The 13,749-nt window shown below is 39.1% G+C and overlaps 1 protein-coding gene across 1 annotated transcript; it reads right to left on the reverse strand.

The window, feature by feature from the left end:
• Positions 1–8,058: 8,058 nt before the first annotated feature.
• LOC122300196 (mitochondrial import inner membrane translocase subunit PAM16 like 2-like) lies at positions 8,059–13,543 on the reverse strand. Its single transcript, XM_043110692.1, has 4 exons — positions 13,304–13,543; positions 11,218–11,305; positions 8,513–8,646; positions 8,059–8,445 (listed from the first exon to the last, which is right to left on the reverse strand). Exons 1-4 carry the CDS (start codon positions 13,304–13,306, stop codon positions 8,323–8,325), a joined length of 348 nt encoding a protein of 115 aa, XP_042966626.1. The 5' UTR covers positions 13,307–13,543; the 3' UTR covers positions 8,059–8,322.
• Positions 13,544–13,749: the final 206 nt, after the last annotated feature.

Consider the following 13,749-nt stretch of genomic DNA (forward strand, 5'->3'; position numbering starts at 1 on the left):
TTTCACGTCGGAAATATTGGATTAACACTTCGAGATAAGTAGCTTGATCATAAATTCAGATTAACATATGTAGCTAGTTTTATATTATTATTATTATTATTAAAGTCAATTCTTTGGAAGCCAATGTTTACGTACCATGCATGTCATATATTTACAAACACACCATTTATCATTTATCATTTCGCATATTATAGTTATATATGTATTATATATCTCATGTTGCATAAAACACATAAAGTTTCATAAGCTCAAATGTAAGACAAGATCAAAACAGTTTAATAAGATGACCATTAGATGCATTGTACCAATACGATTTATGGGTGAATGTGCAAGTCACGGAGCTAAACGTGGTCCACAATAGTATGCTAGAATATCATTAGAGGCTCCCCTTGCGGCTACAGAATGTGGGGCTGGTGCACAACCTTGTACAGAAGATTAAGTACATTGGCCAGTATGATAAGTAAAATAAGTCAGATAAGCCAAGATAAATCATGCATGTCATAATATACGTATGAATAGTCATGATTTTGAGTCCTCAACATAAAATATTTGATGAAAAATCTAATGTTAAGTATGTTTACATTATGATGAGTTTCTTACTAAATCATCTACTCATTTTAGTTTGTTTTTATGTTTTTAAAGCATCCCAGGTCAGAATATTTATAAAGGAAGAGTTGCAAGATGGGACTTAGTTCAGGAAGGTATAACAGTGGCCTAGATCATATATAGAGATTTTAAGCTATGATTTTTATGGCACAAATTTTGAGAAATTTTAATAAATATTTCAATACGCTCTCATTTATGATTTCAGTATTTTAATACAAAATAAATTTATTTATTATAAGGAATATTTGTACTTGGCCATTCCTTTGAAATAAAAAGATAAATATATTTTAAGTCAGGTTCAGTAGTAGCACTCTGCCTCCTGTGAATTTCTAAAAAAAATGACATCTTTCTTAATTATGGGGAGCGGGGTGTTACACATATATAGAGAGGTAAAATGATAATTTATTCATGAGTAAGTTATTTTATATTTCTAAGTATGTTAACGAGGCATTTCTAACCTTTAGAAATATCTCATTCAGTTCCCTTTATTTTGCACTTATATTTCGTCACGCTACAATTACTGTAAGTTAGTCTCTAACATAGTTTCAAGGTATCTATGTGTGTATGATGGTAATAGAAACTATCATTTATGCTATTTATGCAAATATACAGTTTACGTTATGCCATGCCATGATTTACTTTCAGTACATATTTATTTGTTGCACGTTATGCAATGCTTAACTATTGCATGTCATGATTATGCCATGTTTGTCTGTTATACATCATGTTATGTCATATCACTAGTCGCATGTACACATCATGTCAAGCTATGTCATTTGTCGCTTCATTTCATGTCACGTCATGTCTCGGGTACAAAGTATGTCGAAAAAACAATATTTTGAAGTCAGTCAAGTCTTTTACGTTTGTCATGACCCCAAGTGTTATAATGGGTAATATCATAGTGAAACTCCATTGTTTATGCTAGAGTGTTTAAACTAATGTGAAATTCTATAGGTTGATAAAGTATAATCAACAGGTTTCGAATGTGGCCTAAGTAATTGGTCGCTGGAATGAAGTTAGGCACCAACGCCGATGGTGCCAAACCACAGTTCAAGTTGATGTTATACACACTCGCGCAGATGCAGATACCCGTCACGGAATGCGTACATTATGTATTCACAGCGGGTGCAAACACCTGTGGTGTGATGCGTATGTTAATGTACTCATAGCTAGTGCAGATATCAGTGATGTGATGCAGTATTAGTAGAGGCACACAGCTCAAGGAGACCTGTGTAGCATCCACAGTTCATGTTTAATTAATCAGTTATTGCTAAACAAGATTCTAAGTTCATGTTCAGTTTATGTGCAAGTTCAGCTTTAAGTCTCAATTTCATGTTCAGTTTTCATGTCACGTATAGTTTAAGTTCATGTCAACTCAATTCAATTCATGTCAAATTAGTTCAATTCATGTTAAGTCAAGTTATGTCAGCACATGCCATACTATCTGTCAAGTCATATCACGTTTATTCATATTCACGTTCACATTAGCGTTCATGTTTTTGCTGTCATGCATGTGTCCTTACACAATTAATTTATGTTAATTATTAACTTGCTGAGATTTGTAATCAAATCTCACTTGATAGTCCTAACTACTATTCCCCCAGAATGGTAGATGGTGGTACAGGTAGTCATCCTGGACATGATCGAATCAGGTGATGCAATTGATGGCAATATTGAAGTGACACCGAAGTCAGGTCTAGTGATTATCACAAATGCCCCAAAGGGCAGCGAAGGTTCTTTGATGGTACTTGAGCAGGAGACTGTGGTTGGGCATGAGGCCATGTGGATGTCTGAGTAGGAGGCTACTGTTGGCCACAAAGCTTAGTAGATGTCTGAGCAAGAGATTGTCATTGGCCAAGAGGTCGAGCGGACACTCGAATGGGAGGCAACGGTCAATGTTGGAGCCACGGGAGTATCTGGGCAGGCATCGGGAGATGGTGCCATGGGTGGTGCTAAAGTCCCCCCAGCATTGGCACTTGACAGGGGTAAGGGTTCTGCTTCCTGGGTTCTTCATACCTTAGGGGCCAGTGGAAGTGGGACCTCGCAGGCTAGTTTTGATTTTGACAAAGCCAGGTTTGAGGCTATTAGTTGGGAATCTGACACACTCAAAGACTTCTTCACCTCAGTAAGACTTCCTCTTCCATACAATTGACTTTGTTTAGTTTGTTAGGGAGTAGACCAGCTGGCCACCTTGATTGTGGACGAAAGGGGGAGTTGGAAGCGGAAGTCTAGGCGCTGCGGTCCCTCACCACCCTTACTAGCTTGGAGGTTTGTAAGGCGAATAGGGAGAGGAAGGAAGTCGAGAAAGCTTTCAACTTGGTGTACTCCAGCCGACAGTAAAAGAAGAAGAAGAAGATTGCGAAGCTTCGTCAAGAGAAGGCCTTCCTCGAAGACTAATTGGCCTAATCTCAAGAGGAGGCCGATCAATGGCTTCTCAAGATCAAGCTTTTGGAGGAGGAGCATGACTACCTGTGCAACCTTCGGGACCACAACAAGGCTAAACTAGAGAAATCTGCAACTCATGCCACAATCTCCAAGGCGAGAAGGCGAGGCTACTCAAATAGCATGACTAGAATGTGAGGTCCCACAATTGGCTACATTAAACGTATATGGAACTCACCAAGTCTTGGAAGCACAAGTGTTCCCTCCACGATTCTAGAGTCAAGCATGTTAGGACCTTGGAGTTTGAATTCACTTAAGTTAGGGACGATTTACAGTCGCAAGATCTACATGTGGAGGCCTTGGAGTTCGGCCTGGATGCTACTCGAGGATTGTTGGCCTCTCGTGACCTGCAAGTCGAAGCCATAAGGTCTTAAGTGCTGACTCCTAGGGGACATTGGCTGTCTTTTTGTGTAGATGTTGGCCACAAAGAGGGTCTAGAAATGGGCATGGGCTTGTGGCTACAAGGAGAGCTTGGACAAATTGAGGGACTACTTGTTGGAGAACGCTCAAAGTGACGAGGGCTTTGAACCTAATGTCTCTCTAGCCGAACCACGAGGCATTGTGCTACACCAACTCCATGGTCAAGGACTTTATGTCTGATGCTTTCTCAAACTCTAATCCGGACTCTTGAGCATTCATGTATATATGCTCTCTCTCTCTCTCTCTCTCTCTCTCTCTCTCTCTCTCTCACACACACACACACACACACACACACACACACATGTAAATAGAGACAATTTTGAATGAATGTAAATAAGGAAAGCTTTTCTTAATGCATAGAGATTCCTTTACCTGACTTGCACACCTTGTTTCTTTCTATTGTTTTCTTCCTTTTGGTTTTATGCACGCGAGGGGGGTCGAGCAACCAAGTGATGTGTCCTACCTGTTGATTGGCAGTGAGTCCAGTGACTTGGTTTTGTGTGCGCAATGGAGGTTGGGCAGTCAAGTGACTTGTTACCACTTTTTGGTTGGCGGCAAGTCTAGTGACTTGGCTTTATATGGGTGAGAAAGGTCGGGCAGTCAAGTTACTTGTCCTGTCCATTAGTTCACAAGGCGTCCAGTGACTAATTTTGTGTGCGCAAGAGAGGTCGAACAATCAAGTGACTTGTCCCGCCTATTGGTTCGTGGTAGTCTAGGGACTTAGTTTTATGTGCGCGAGGGAGATCAAGCTATCAACTGACTTGTCACCAGCAGTTGGTTTGTGACGAGTCTAGGGACAACTTTATGTGTACCAAGAAGGTCAGACAGTCAAGTGCCTATTGGTTCACGGCAAGTCTAGTGACTTGACTATATGTGCACAAGAGAGCCCGGACAGTCAAGTGACTTGTCTATTTTATGTGCGTAGAAGAGGTTTTGCAGTCAAGCGATTTGTCACCGCCAGTTGATTCGTGGCGAGTCTAGTGACTTGTTTTTATGTGTGCGAGAGAGGTCGAGTAGTCAAGTGACTTGTCTCTCCTCTTAGTTCGCGGTGAGTTTAGGCACTCGACTTTATAGGATATCCTGCGAGACCAAACATGTAACTCGGGAAAAGACAATCTTAATCACGATCTTTCAATATTTGTTCATACATTTTCCATGTGCATTTACTACCAATGCATTGTTACTACTAGTGTGTTGTTGTAGAGGTAAAGGACCCCCTCACTGTCCTTGTCAACGAAGGAGATGACCACTATCATTGAGCACCTCCTTTGCTTGGCAGGGGGGTCTCTCCACTAAATATACCTTTTCATAGCACACCCTCCAAGCATGTACTTTTATGCTGGATAAGGTGGAGCTGCCCCCGATGAATCCCCAGCTATGGTACGGATCTCGTCTGAAGGCTATTTCCATGAGCCGGGGTTCGGTGAGGGGGGGTTTCGTGCAGGTTCTCATTTCGTCCTCCACCTTTTAGGGCTTTCCCTCATTTTTATCCCTTGGGGCCTTCCCCGACCTTACTCCGATTCCCTCCTTCAATTTATCGAAGACTGAACAACAAGGTGCTCCAACTCATCTCTTTTTCTTCTGCGGTGTAACAGTCCTTGGTTTTGCGGGTTTCATTTTGGTGGTAGGTGAAAAAAAAGTGGTTAGCCCGGTCCTTGTTGTCAATTATTGAGCATTTGGTTTGCTTTCTTCTTGCATGCTTAGGCTGGATCGTGTGTGTTTGGTGCCTTATCCTCTTAAGGGGGCGATCTCATCCCGTCTCCTGTCTTGCTACCCTTTTTTGAGTTTTCCTGGGGCTTTTGCTCACCTTGATGTGTTAGACCTCCTATCGGGCTGCCCTAATTTGGTTTTCCTTAGGGCAGTTAGGGACCAAAATGTGTCATCAACATTGATGAAACCATCAGCCTTGTCCATTAACTCCCACAACGTTGTGGGAGTTCTCCTTACCAACTCCGCCATGAATAGGTTCCGAGGCCATATGCCTCCTAGGAGTGCTGCCAACGTGATCTTCTCATCCTGGTCATCCGTTGTCATATGCTCTTTATTAAACCTGACCAAGTATGCTTTCAGGCTTTTGTCTTCCTACTACTTAATGGTCAGAAGGTAGACGGTCATACGTCTTCTTTTTCTACTTGCCATGAACTGCATTAAAAATAATTGGACCAACTCACCAAAACTATCAATCGATTCAAGCGGCATTGCCCGGAACCACCCTTTTGCAGCCCCTTTCAAGGTCAATGAAAAAGCTCTGCAAGGAATCTCTCTAGGGAACCCGTTCAGAGTCATATGAGCCTTGAATATCTCCAGATGCTCGAGAGGGTCTTTAGACCTATCGTACATTCCATATGGAAAACTCTAAACTTTGGAGGTAGCGGCATCGCCATTACGTCCGCGTTATAGGACAAATCTGTACTAGTGAGCAACTGATCGATCGACGACGAAGCTCCCATCCTTTTTGCCATCTCCTCATACTTATCAATGAGGTTGCGTAGCTTAGGGTTCATTTTCCACCTTTCTTCCTTGCCAGCGTTTGCCCCTTGGCGCTACGGGATTCTGCATGTTCGTTTTGACTCATCCATGTGTCCTCCTACAGCTCATCGTTCCTCTTTTCTTAAGGCTTCATTTTCTCAATGAAGGTTATCCATTTCCTCTACCATTTTTCTCATGTACTCCTCCATTTTTTTGAACATTCCTTCCATGCTTTTTGACGATGCTTTTTGTCCAAGGGTTGTCTGAGAGCGCATTGTAATTAGCATACAAAGGACACGCTATTTTTATAAGGATCCCAAAAACGGCACTACTGTTAACGACGTGTTTTGCATACAGGGTACTGAGTTCAATTACCTACAACATAAGGAAGAAGAGTGGCTCGGGGTTGAAAGGTCACCTCCAATGCTTAGGTCAATTTTTTGTTCTTTTGAGAGAATTTATATGAGCAAGAGAACATAAGTCTCGAATTCTAACTTGGTATCCAACTTTTATACTACTTGTCGAGGTGGAACTCTGTATCTCATGTCAAAAGCCCCTATCTCCTATACGGGATACCATGTTGTCACCTTTAATGCAGCGTAGCCTAAGATGGCAGGTGGGTGGATGCGGCCACATTTTGTGCACTCTGTAAAGGACGAGGTCTTTGTTGTTATCTCTGTTCATGTCCAAAATCCAATCCTTAAATGCAGCGTGGCCCTACATGGTAATGTTAGGATAGGCGGCGTCCTATCTTTCCACATTGACTAGTTTCCCCAACAGGCCCGGCCTTCTTCTCTCTCATGCAACTAATGGGCCGACAATACTGCTAATAACTAGGCCTCAAGGATAAGCTTGGCCCAACCCGACCCGGGAGGGATGTAAATATTCCTTTTAGTGGTTTAAATTGACCCACCAGAGGTCTAATCGAGAAATTTACTGAAGTCGTGAAATGTTCCTGTAGATAAGATTAAACCAAATCTAAAAGAGTTGTTGCAGTTAAAAAAGATCTCCTGGCATATTGAACAACGCAATGTCACAAAATCTTCACACTTTTCTAAGGGATAAATTGTAAAAAAAGTTTTGTTACATATAAGCAAAGTTGCGTACTAATCTGTGTATCAATATTGATTCTTTCATATTTAAAATTTAAATTAGCACTGTTTTTTATAAAATCTACTTTTTGACCAATTATATTAGATTGGTACACATATTAATGCACAATAATACTTACAAATAGATTTTCCTTGTAAAAATTGTCGTGTCTATGGTTATAGTGGGTAGAAATTGTCAAATAGCCACGAAGGCAAGGAAATTAGCAGGCAACTAGATTAGGCACTCAACTTGTGTCCAAAAGTAAAGGAGCTCGTCAACTCTTGGCTTTAGAAAAAGCAGTAAACTTGGCAGTAATGGAGATTCGAACTAATCAATCTCGTGTGTGTCTAAAAAACATGAAGACACTAGTAGCAGAGGGGCTTGGGTGGTCAGATTGTGAAGATCTAAAACCAAGGAATCTAATAAAGCGACTCGTGGCATTTTGAACTATGGAAATGATTGACATATGAGTTGCTGTAACACTTTGGGTTGCGCGTGAAATACTAATTATTTTACGGCACAACTTCTTGGACTTTAGAGATTGGCAGTTTAGGAATTTGATATTACGACACGTACGTAGAAAGTTAGAGACAACTTATCCATAATTCAATGCAAAAATGGCGTTACTCCTAAATCACAAGATGCACACATTACTGGGAAACAAAGTCTATGATCTTGCTCAACAATGACGACCCATGCCCTGACAATCTAAATTCAATAAATGCCAAGAAATTTGAGTATCTTCCCCAAGAATTTTGAAACGAAAAGTAAAGACGTATCCATATCATGGCAAGAGTAATGAATATTATTATTAATCATGACATGCCGTTTCATGATGACGACGTAAAATGAGGGGGCGATAAATTATGTGGTCATCTAAAGCTTGCCAATTGGTAAGTGTTCCAGAATGATGATAAAGATGCCAAAGCAACCGACTAAGGGACACTTTTTCTTTGTTCACTAGAAAAAGTTTTAACACCTGGTCGATTCCAAAGCGCATGATATAAAAAATAAAACAAACTCCGGATATAAGAAAGTGCAGATATCATAGAAGTTAGTCACCTTATATATGTTGAAATCCCAAAATGAATAAAGAAAAGAGTTGCATGACAAATACATGAAAGATATATTATTATATAATTCATCATACCCTCATTTGGAACCTGAGAATTAAATTCCTTGGCTGGCGGCACAAGAGCAGCCTCATGAAAAACTCTTGAGTTTCATGTCACAAATCAAGCTCCAATTCAAGATGTATTAAAATATTAATGAGACCTCTGCTAGAGGTTTCAACTAGGGGGTATCCGGACCTTTGTCTCGATAGACAGGCTCTAAACATTCCTTGGCTCTGTGAACCTTCGACTGAAGGTAAAAGCTCCCATTCTTAGCATTCCTCTCAAACAAAGCGTTGTATTTCTGCAGCCGATAAAAGGAAATTTTAGAACCTACACAATAATAGTAATTAAAAAAGATAAATACTGACCTTTAAAATCTCATCCCAAGCAGTTTGCTCAGAGACACCAAGAATCTGCCTAGCTTCTTGCTCTGTCATTGCTTTGCTTGCTCTACGGACTGCGTTTTGTAATGTTTCTTGGGCAACGCCAGATTTTGAGGCATCTGCAAATTATCACAAAATGCATTCAGGGCACAAATAGACATCTAACAACCATAACAATTCAGGGCACGATGTAGCCAGTTTCTGTTGTATGGCCAGATCAGATGGATTTAACAGAAGTTCTGCTCTCTATGATCACATCCTAGAATTGAAGTTCGTGTTATGGGGTCGTTAAGGGTCAAAGCAACCTTTTAAAGACGTGTGATTCCTGAGCAACTAGTTCTATAGAGAGCACGATCAAATTCTTCTCCAGCCAAACGATCATGTATTTTGATAAGCACTCTTTCATCACCAGCTTTTTTCGAGGTTAAATACTAAAATAGTCAATTTGGTTTGCTTTTGGATAGACCAGTCTTTATACTCTAATTTTGAACTTGTTGCTCTCTATGATTTCAACTTTAATCGTTGTACTCATTCCGCAACCACCTCCATTGAACAGGGACTATAAAGCAACTCGTTCCACACCCTTGTCCGTGACACAGCTTGTCTTTACCTCCTCTTCTTAATCCAGTGGAGTATAACAGATTTAAAATATGCAGTAAAGGCCTGAAACTCCAATTTATAAGCCACTCTGGAAAAGTTAACATCATACTAAGGGAATTCACTAGGTATCTCTAAAAAGTCTGCCACTAAAAGTCTGTCATGATGTGCACTTCCAGGCAAGCTTCTCTGAGAGCTGTCACTAAATCAAAAATCATTCCAAAAGCTGCTCCTAGTACCATTTCCCACTTCAAATATAATATGTTTGGAGAACTTCCCCGACCATACCCTTTACGTTCTTTCATGATCCAACACCATAAGGTCCTTGGACATCATTAGAACACCTTCCACCCTATGAACATTTGCACTTCTTATTCTCCACAAGACCTCTCTCTCATTCTATTAGCACCAAAGCCACTTCTAGATGGTAAATATATGATTAATGAAAATCAAGTCCAGCTTACAAGGTTATATTAATGCACTCCCGAGGAAGTCCCTCTAAGGACAGGAAATATGTCGACATATTAGAAAGAGTAGTAAGTAATCCTACCACCTAACCCTTATCAAAAAAGTAATCCTACCACCTTTGGACAGATACATCCTCTTCCATTTGGACTCATAAACGAAGCTCATATAACCCACAGAAGTCCAGGAACAAAATCCCAACAAATCCGGGGTGTCACAGGTGCTCATCAAGGAGTTTACCCCAAGTGCACCATGGGTAATTCAAGGAAAAATTCCCCAAGTCCAATGACTCCCAGCAGTTTTTTGCACCGAAGGGTTCTAACCTTAGCCCTAAAGGAAGCATACCATTAAGACCAAGGTTCTTACCTTGAGCTGACCCGAGGTTATCACCAACAGCATAAATCATATTTCAAATGTTAAATTTTGTTGTTACGAAGGATAGATTTCTATTTGATAATGGGGAATTCAATAGCTTCATAAGCGCAAATGTGAGGAAGTGAGAGCAATAAAACCAAAAATATTTTCTTGTCTTTCTATGTAAGGGTTAAAGAAAGGCGTTTTTGCTATTAACTCAACGACACTCTGCCCTATCTATAAATAAATGACAACCAAGTTTTGAAAAAATTAGCCCTTTCGTAATGGCTCAATCATGTTAGGTTTGGAAAAAAATGGGCCTAATTATATAGTATAGTGAGTAGATGCAAGCTTTAACTTCCAATAGCAGGCAAATTCACCATTTCAAACTTATAGAAAAGATTTTTTATACCGAAAAATATAGATGAAGACACTATAGAAGGGCACAACACGGTGCTGCAGTAGTAGGGCTTCAGCAAAAAGAGGTAGGTAATTTTCACTAATGAAAGATGGGATTGGGGATTAGTTTTATTTTGATTAGTTTCATTTTAAAGAAGCATTCTCCCTTTACCTATTCTTGTCCTTAACCATATGCCACTATGCTATTGCAAAGGTCGAGCAAAATCGAAATGGTGAAATTCTTGGGTCATTTCAAGGGCTTCAAAACCACAAATTTTTCTGGATCATCATGGTGCACTTCCACATATCTACTAAGAGGAAGGTACTTTCATAATGGACGACTGTCAAAACTATAATCTATTCATTTATGGCATACAATCCAATTGCTCATTCATGAGACGATAAAAAAGTAGATAGATAGAAGGCCACCACTAAACAAAATTGACGAACTGTATGGGGTGCAGTGCAAGAGACTGGAGTTTACTCTACAGGGATGGATCCAAAGGGCCCTGCCTTGGAAAGGTTCCCCGACATAAAAAATAAAAAAAAATAAATTGACGAGCTGTATGAGTTTCTCGAGTATGGAAAGGAGAGGAAAAAACAAAGAACGTATTCCACTTCAAAGGGTCTCAATATCAAAATAGATGATTTTAAAACAATTTGCTGTTTCTATAGCCAAAAGGTATTATCATTAGATCTTTACAACCTTTAATCAAGAACGAATCTATCTCAAGACCAACAAACCTCAAGCGTACAAACAATTCTAGAAACAATCACAAATAACACAATAACAATAGGAAAAACAACATTTTAAAAAACAAGATAAAACAAGCATGAATCTTGGCAGGATTAAGTTGGTACATCCGAAAACTTACTTGCAAGCGCTTGACGATAAGCCTGGACAACAGCCCTTGCTAATATACCAGAGCCCATCACGAGTAAGTTAGCAAGAATCTTCGAAGCCTGTGAAGAGGGAGAGAGATGGATATATCAACAATTCATTTTTTACAGGTAAGAATCTAAAAGGTCAATGTAATGAAAAAACAAGAAAATTATGGTATCTACAAAATATTCTCTCTCTCTCTCTCTCTCTCTCTCTCTAACACACACAAACAAACAAGTGGGCACGCATGCATAATGAGTTAAAGAACGGGAAGTTTTCAAGGGGGAATAAATTGCAATGGGATTGGACTTTATCACTGTTTTGTGCATGCAAACTTTCCCGGCACACATGTAGTCACAAAGCCCATATAAGATCAAGATATACTCGGTATACTCTTATCAATATTAAACCCACTACCCATGGGTCGGTAGCCCAAGTGGTAAGGGCAAACTTGTGTGCATGAGCCCCATGTCAGAGGTTTGATTCCCCCGAGATCAAACTGCAATTTAAGTAGGAGGCCATGGCAGTGGGTTTCTGTGCTAGTCTCCCTGGGGGTTTAGGTTCCATGGGTGAGTCTTAAGGGCAAAACCACTAAACTTTTCCATGTGTATATATATTTTCACATATAAATACGTATAACTTTTAAAGTTTACCGAGTGTGATGCTTTTAATATTAAGCCATCTAACTTTCGTGGTATCTATATTTTCCCAGACATGCAAACATAGTAGATCTTAGAAGGCTGAGCGCAAGTTTTACTTCTACCATGTTTACTACATCAATATTTTGCAAGGTCAATCTATAACTACATATCCTCTGTCTACCACATAGGTCAAATTTCGCATCAATTATCCTGTCCAAAACTGACAATTCATCGATAAAAATAAAATGGAACCTATTGTTTTTATAAGAAAAAAGATTATGATTTCTTTTCAATCTATATATATATTGTGTGTGTGTGTAGGGTTCAATTCAAGTGACATTTGATGTGACTCTTTTACGATATGAGTCATATGATGTTCCTAAATAACTTATCATAAGATCAATATTTTGTCAATAATGTTTAATTATGTGACCTCCTGTTGCCTATCATGCTTGAAAAATATAAAGATGACTGAAGACCAAAAGCAATCCGATCTAAAAAACTTATTAAAATTTTGACTATTTCTTCAGTATTTTGAAATTATGAAAAAAACTGAGTTTTAAATAGAATAGGAAACGGTGCATAGTAAGCATATGGAGGACTTGAAATCCAACCATAAACTTGACAAAATCTAAAAGAATGTTACACCAGGTGTACCTTGAAATTTCTCTCTTTCTTTTACAAAATATCAATGCAAGTCAAATTCTTTTTTATTTTTGATATGTAAACGATTGTATTTGTTTTTATAATCAAAGGTTTATTGAAGAACACAAAAGGCATAGCTCAAGTCCACAAGGCGTACACCAGAAAAATACCTAATTGAAAAAAGAAAAGGATAAAAGGAAAGTCATTAAAACTCAGCTCATCACAATCTATAGCGGCTGCCCAAATAAACAGTGCATTGAAGAGGATGAGTCAATTCTGAAATTATTTGTTTATAACAGGTCGGCAAATGATTCTCTTAAGGCATACAAAAATATATTTATGCTCAAAGACATAAATATATTCGTCTATCAGTTCTTTGGTTCAAATCTTAATATTGACTCACCTAAAATAAAATCAAAATTGAGTTTTTGGAAACCTACTCTTTCGTTATCTTTGTTGCATGCTTTTCTGATATTCAAAGACATCGAAAGCCTGGAACACAACGAGACTCAATAGCGAACTAGAGATATTCAATAATAACATGCATATGTCCTAAGATAAAATTGAAGTCTAAAACTCCAAAACATAAAGATCCCGTAAATTGAGAACATAAGTAAACCATAAGTCCCCAACTTAGCTTGACGAAACGGTAAAGAAAATACACAAAAACTAAAGCCTTCTTCTCGTTCAATTTCTGTTCCACGATACTTTTCAGAAACCAAATGAAAAAAATGATAAAATCATTTGAATATTAAATTAAAGAGGAGAGGATAGGAGAAGAAATGAACATACCATGACCTAAAAGTATATAATCTGTCTGTGTCTCTAACGACCTTGCCTGAAGATATTAGGGTTTCGTTCTTGGATTCGAATTTAAGAAGCTTCTTCGCGACCAGATTAAGGTGGAAAGAAGGAAGGAAAGAATGAAGGAGGTCTTCAAACGGGAGTTTCACGAAGGGCTTTGCGAGTGGAAAGGAAAGGACGGACCCCACAGGAAGCTCTGGCTGTCCAATAAGAAAATAAAATATGTCTACAAAAATAAATTGGGAAGAATAAAATTTCAACTTATAACGTGCTTTACCTGATTGACACGTGTTCCATAAGTCACCGCCTTAAAACAAACTTCAACAAAAATATAAACTGGCTGCTGCACAATTTGCTAAGGGTCCTCTCCCAAAGGGTGAGGTTTTCTACTTTGTCCTCAGGTAAAGCTCTTGTTTCTTGGATGCCAGTCTTTA

Source organism: Carya illinoinensis, chromosome 2 (assembly GCF_018687715.1).
Source record: "Carya illinoinensis cultivar Pawnee chromosome 2, C.illinoinensisPawnee_v1, whole genome shotgun sequence".
Taxonomy (NCBI): Eukaryota; Viridiplantae; Streptophyta; class Magnoliopsida; order Fagales; family Juglandaceae; genus Carya; species Carya illinoinensis.

Bases quoted from the DNA above. Each gene is read 5' to 3' on its own strand.
- LOC122300196 (XM_043110692.1), bottom strand. The intron at 8,647-11,217 runs GTAAGTTTTCGG...GATAATTTGCAG, and splicing joins TTATCGTCAAGCGCTTGCAA to ATGCCTCAAAATCTGGCGTT. The intron at 8,446-8,512 runs GTCAGTATTTAT...TATCGGCTGCAG, and splicing joins CTTGGGATGAGATTTTAAAG to AAATACAACGCTTTGTTTGA.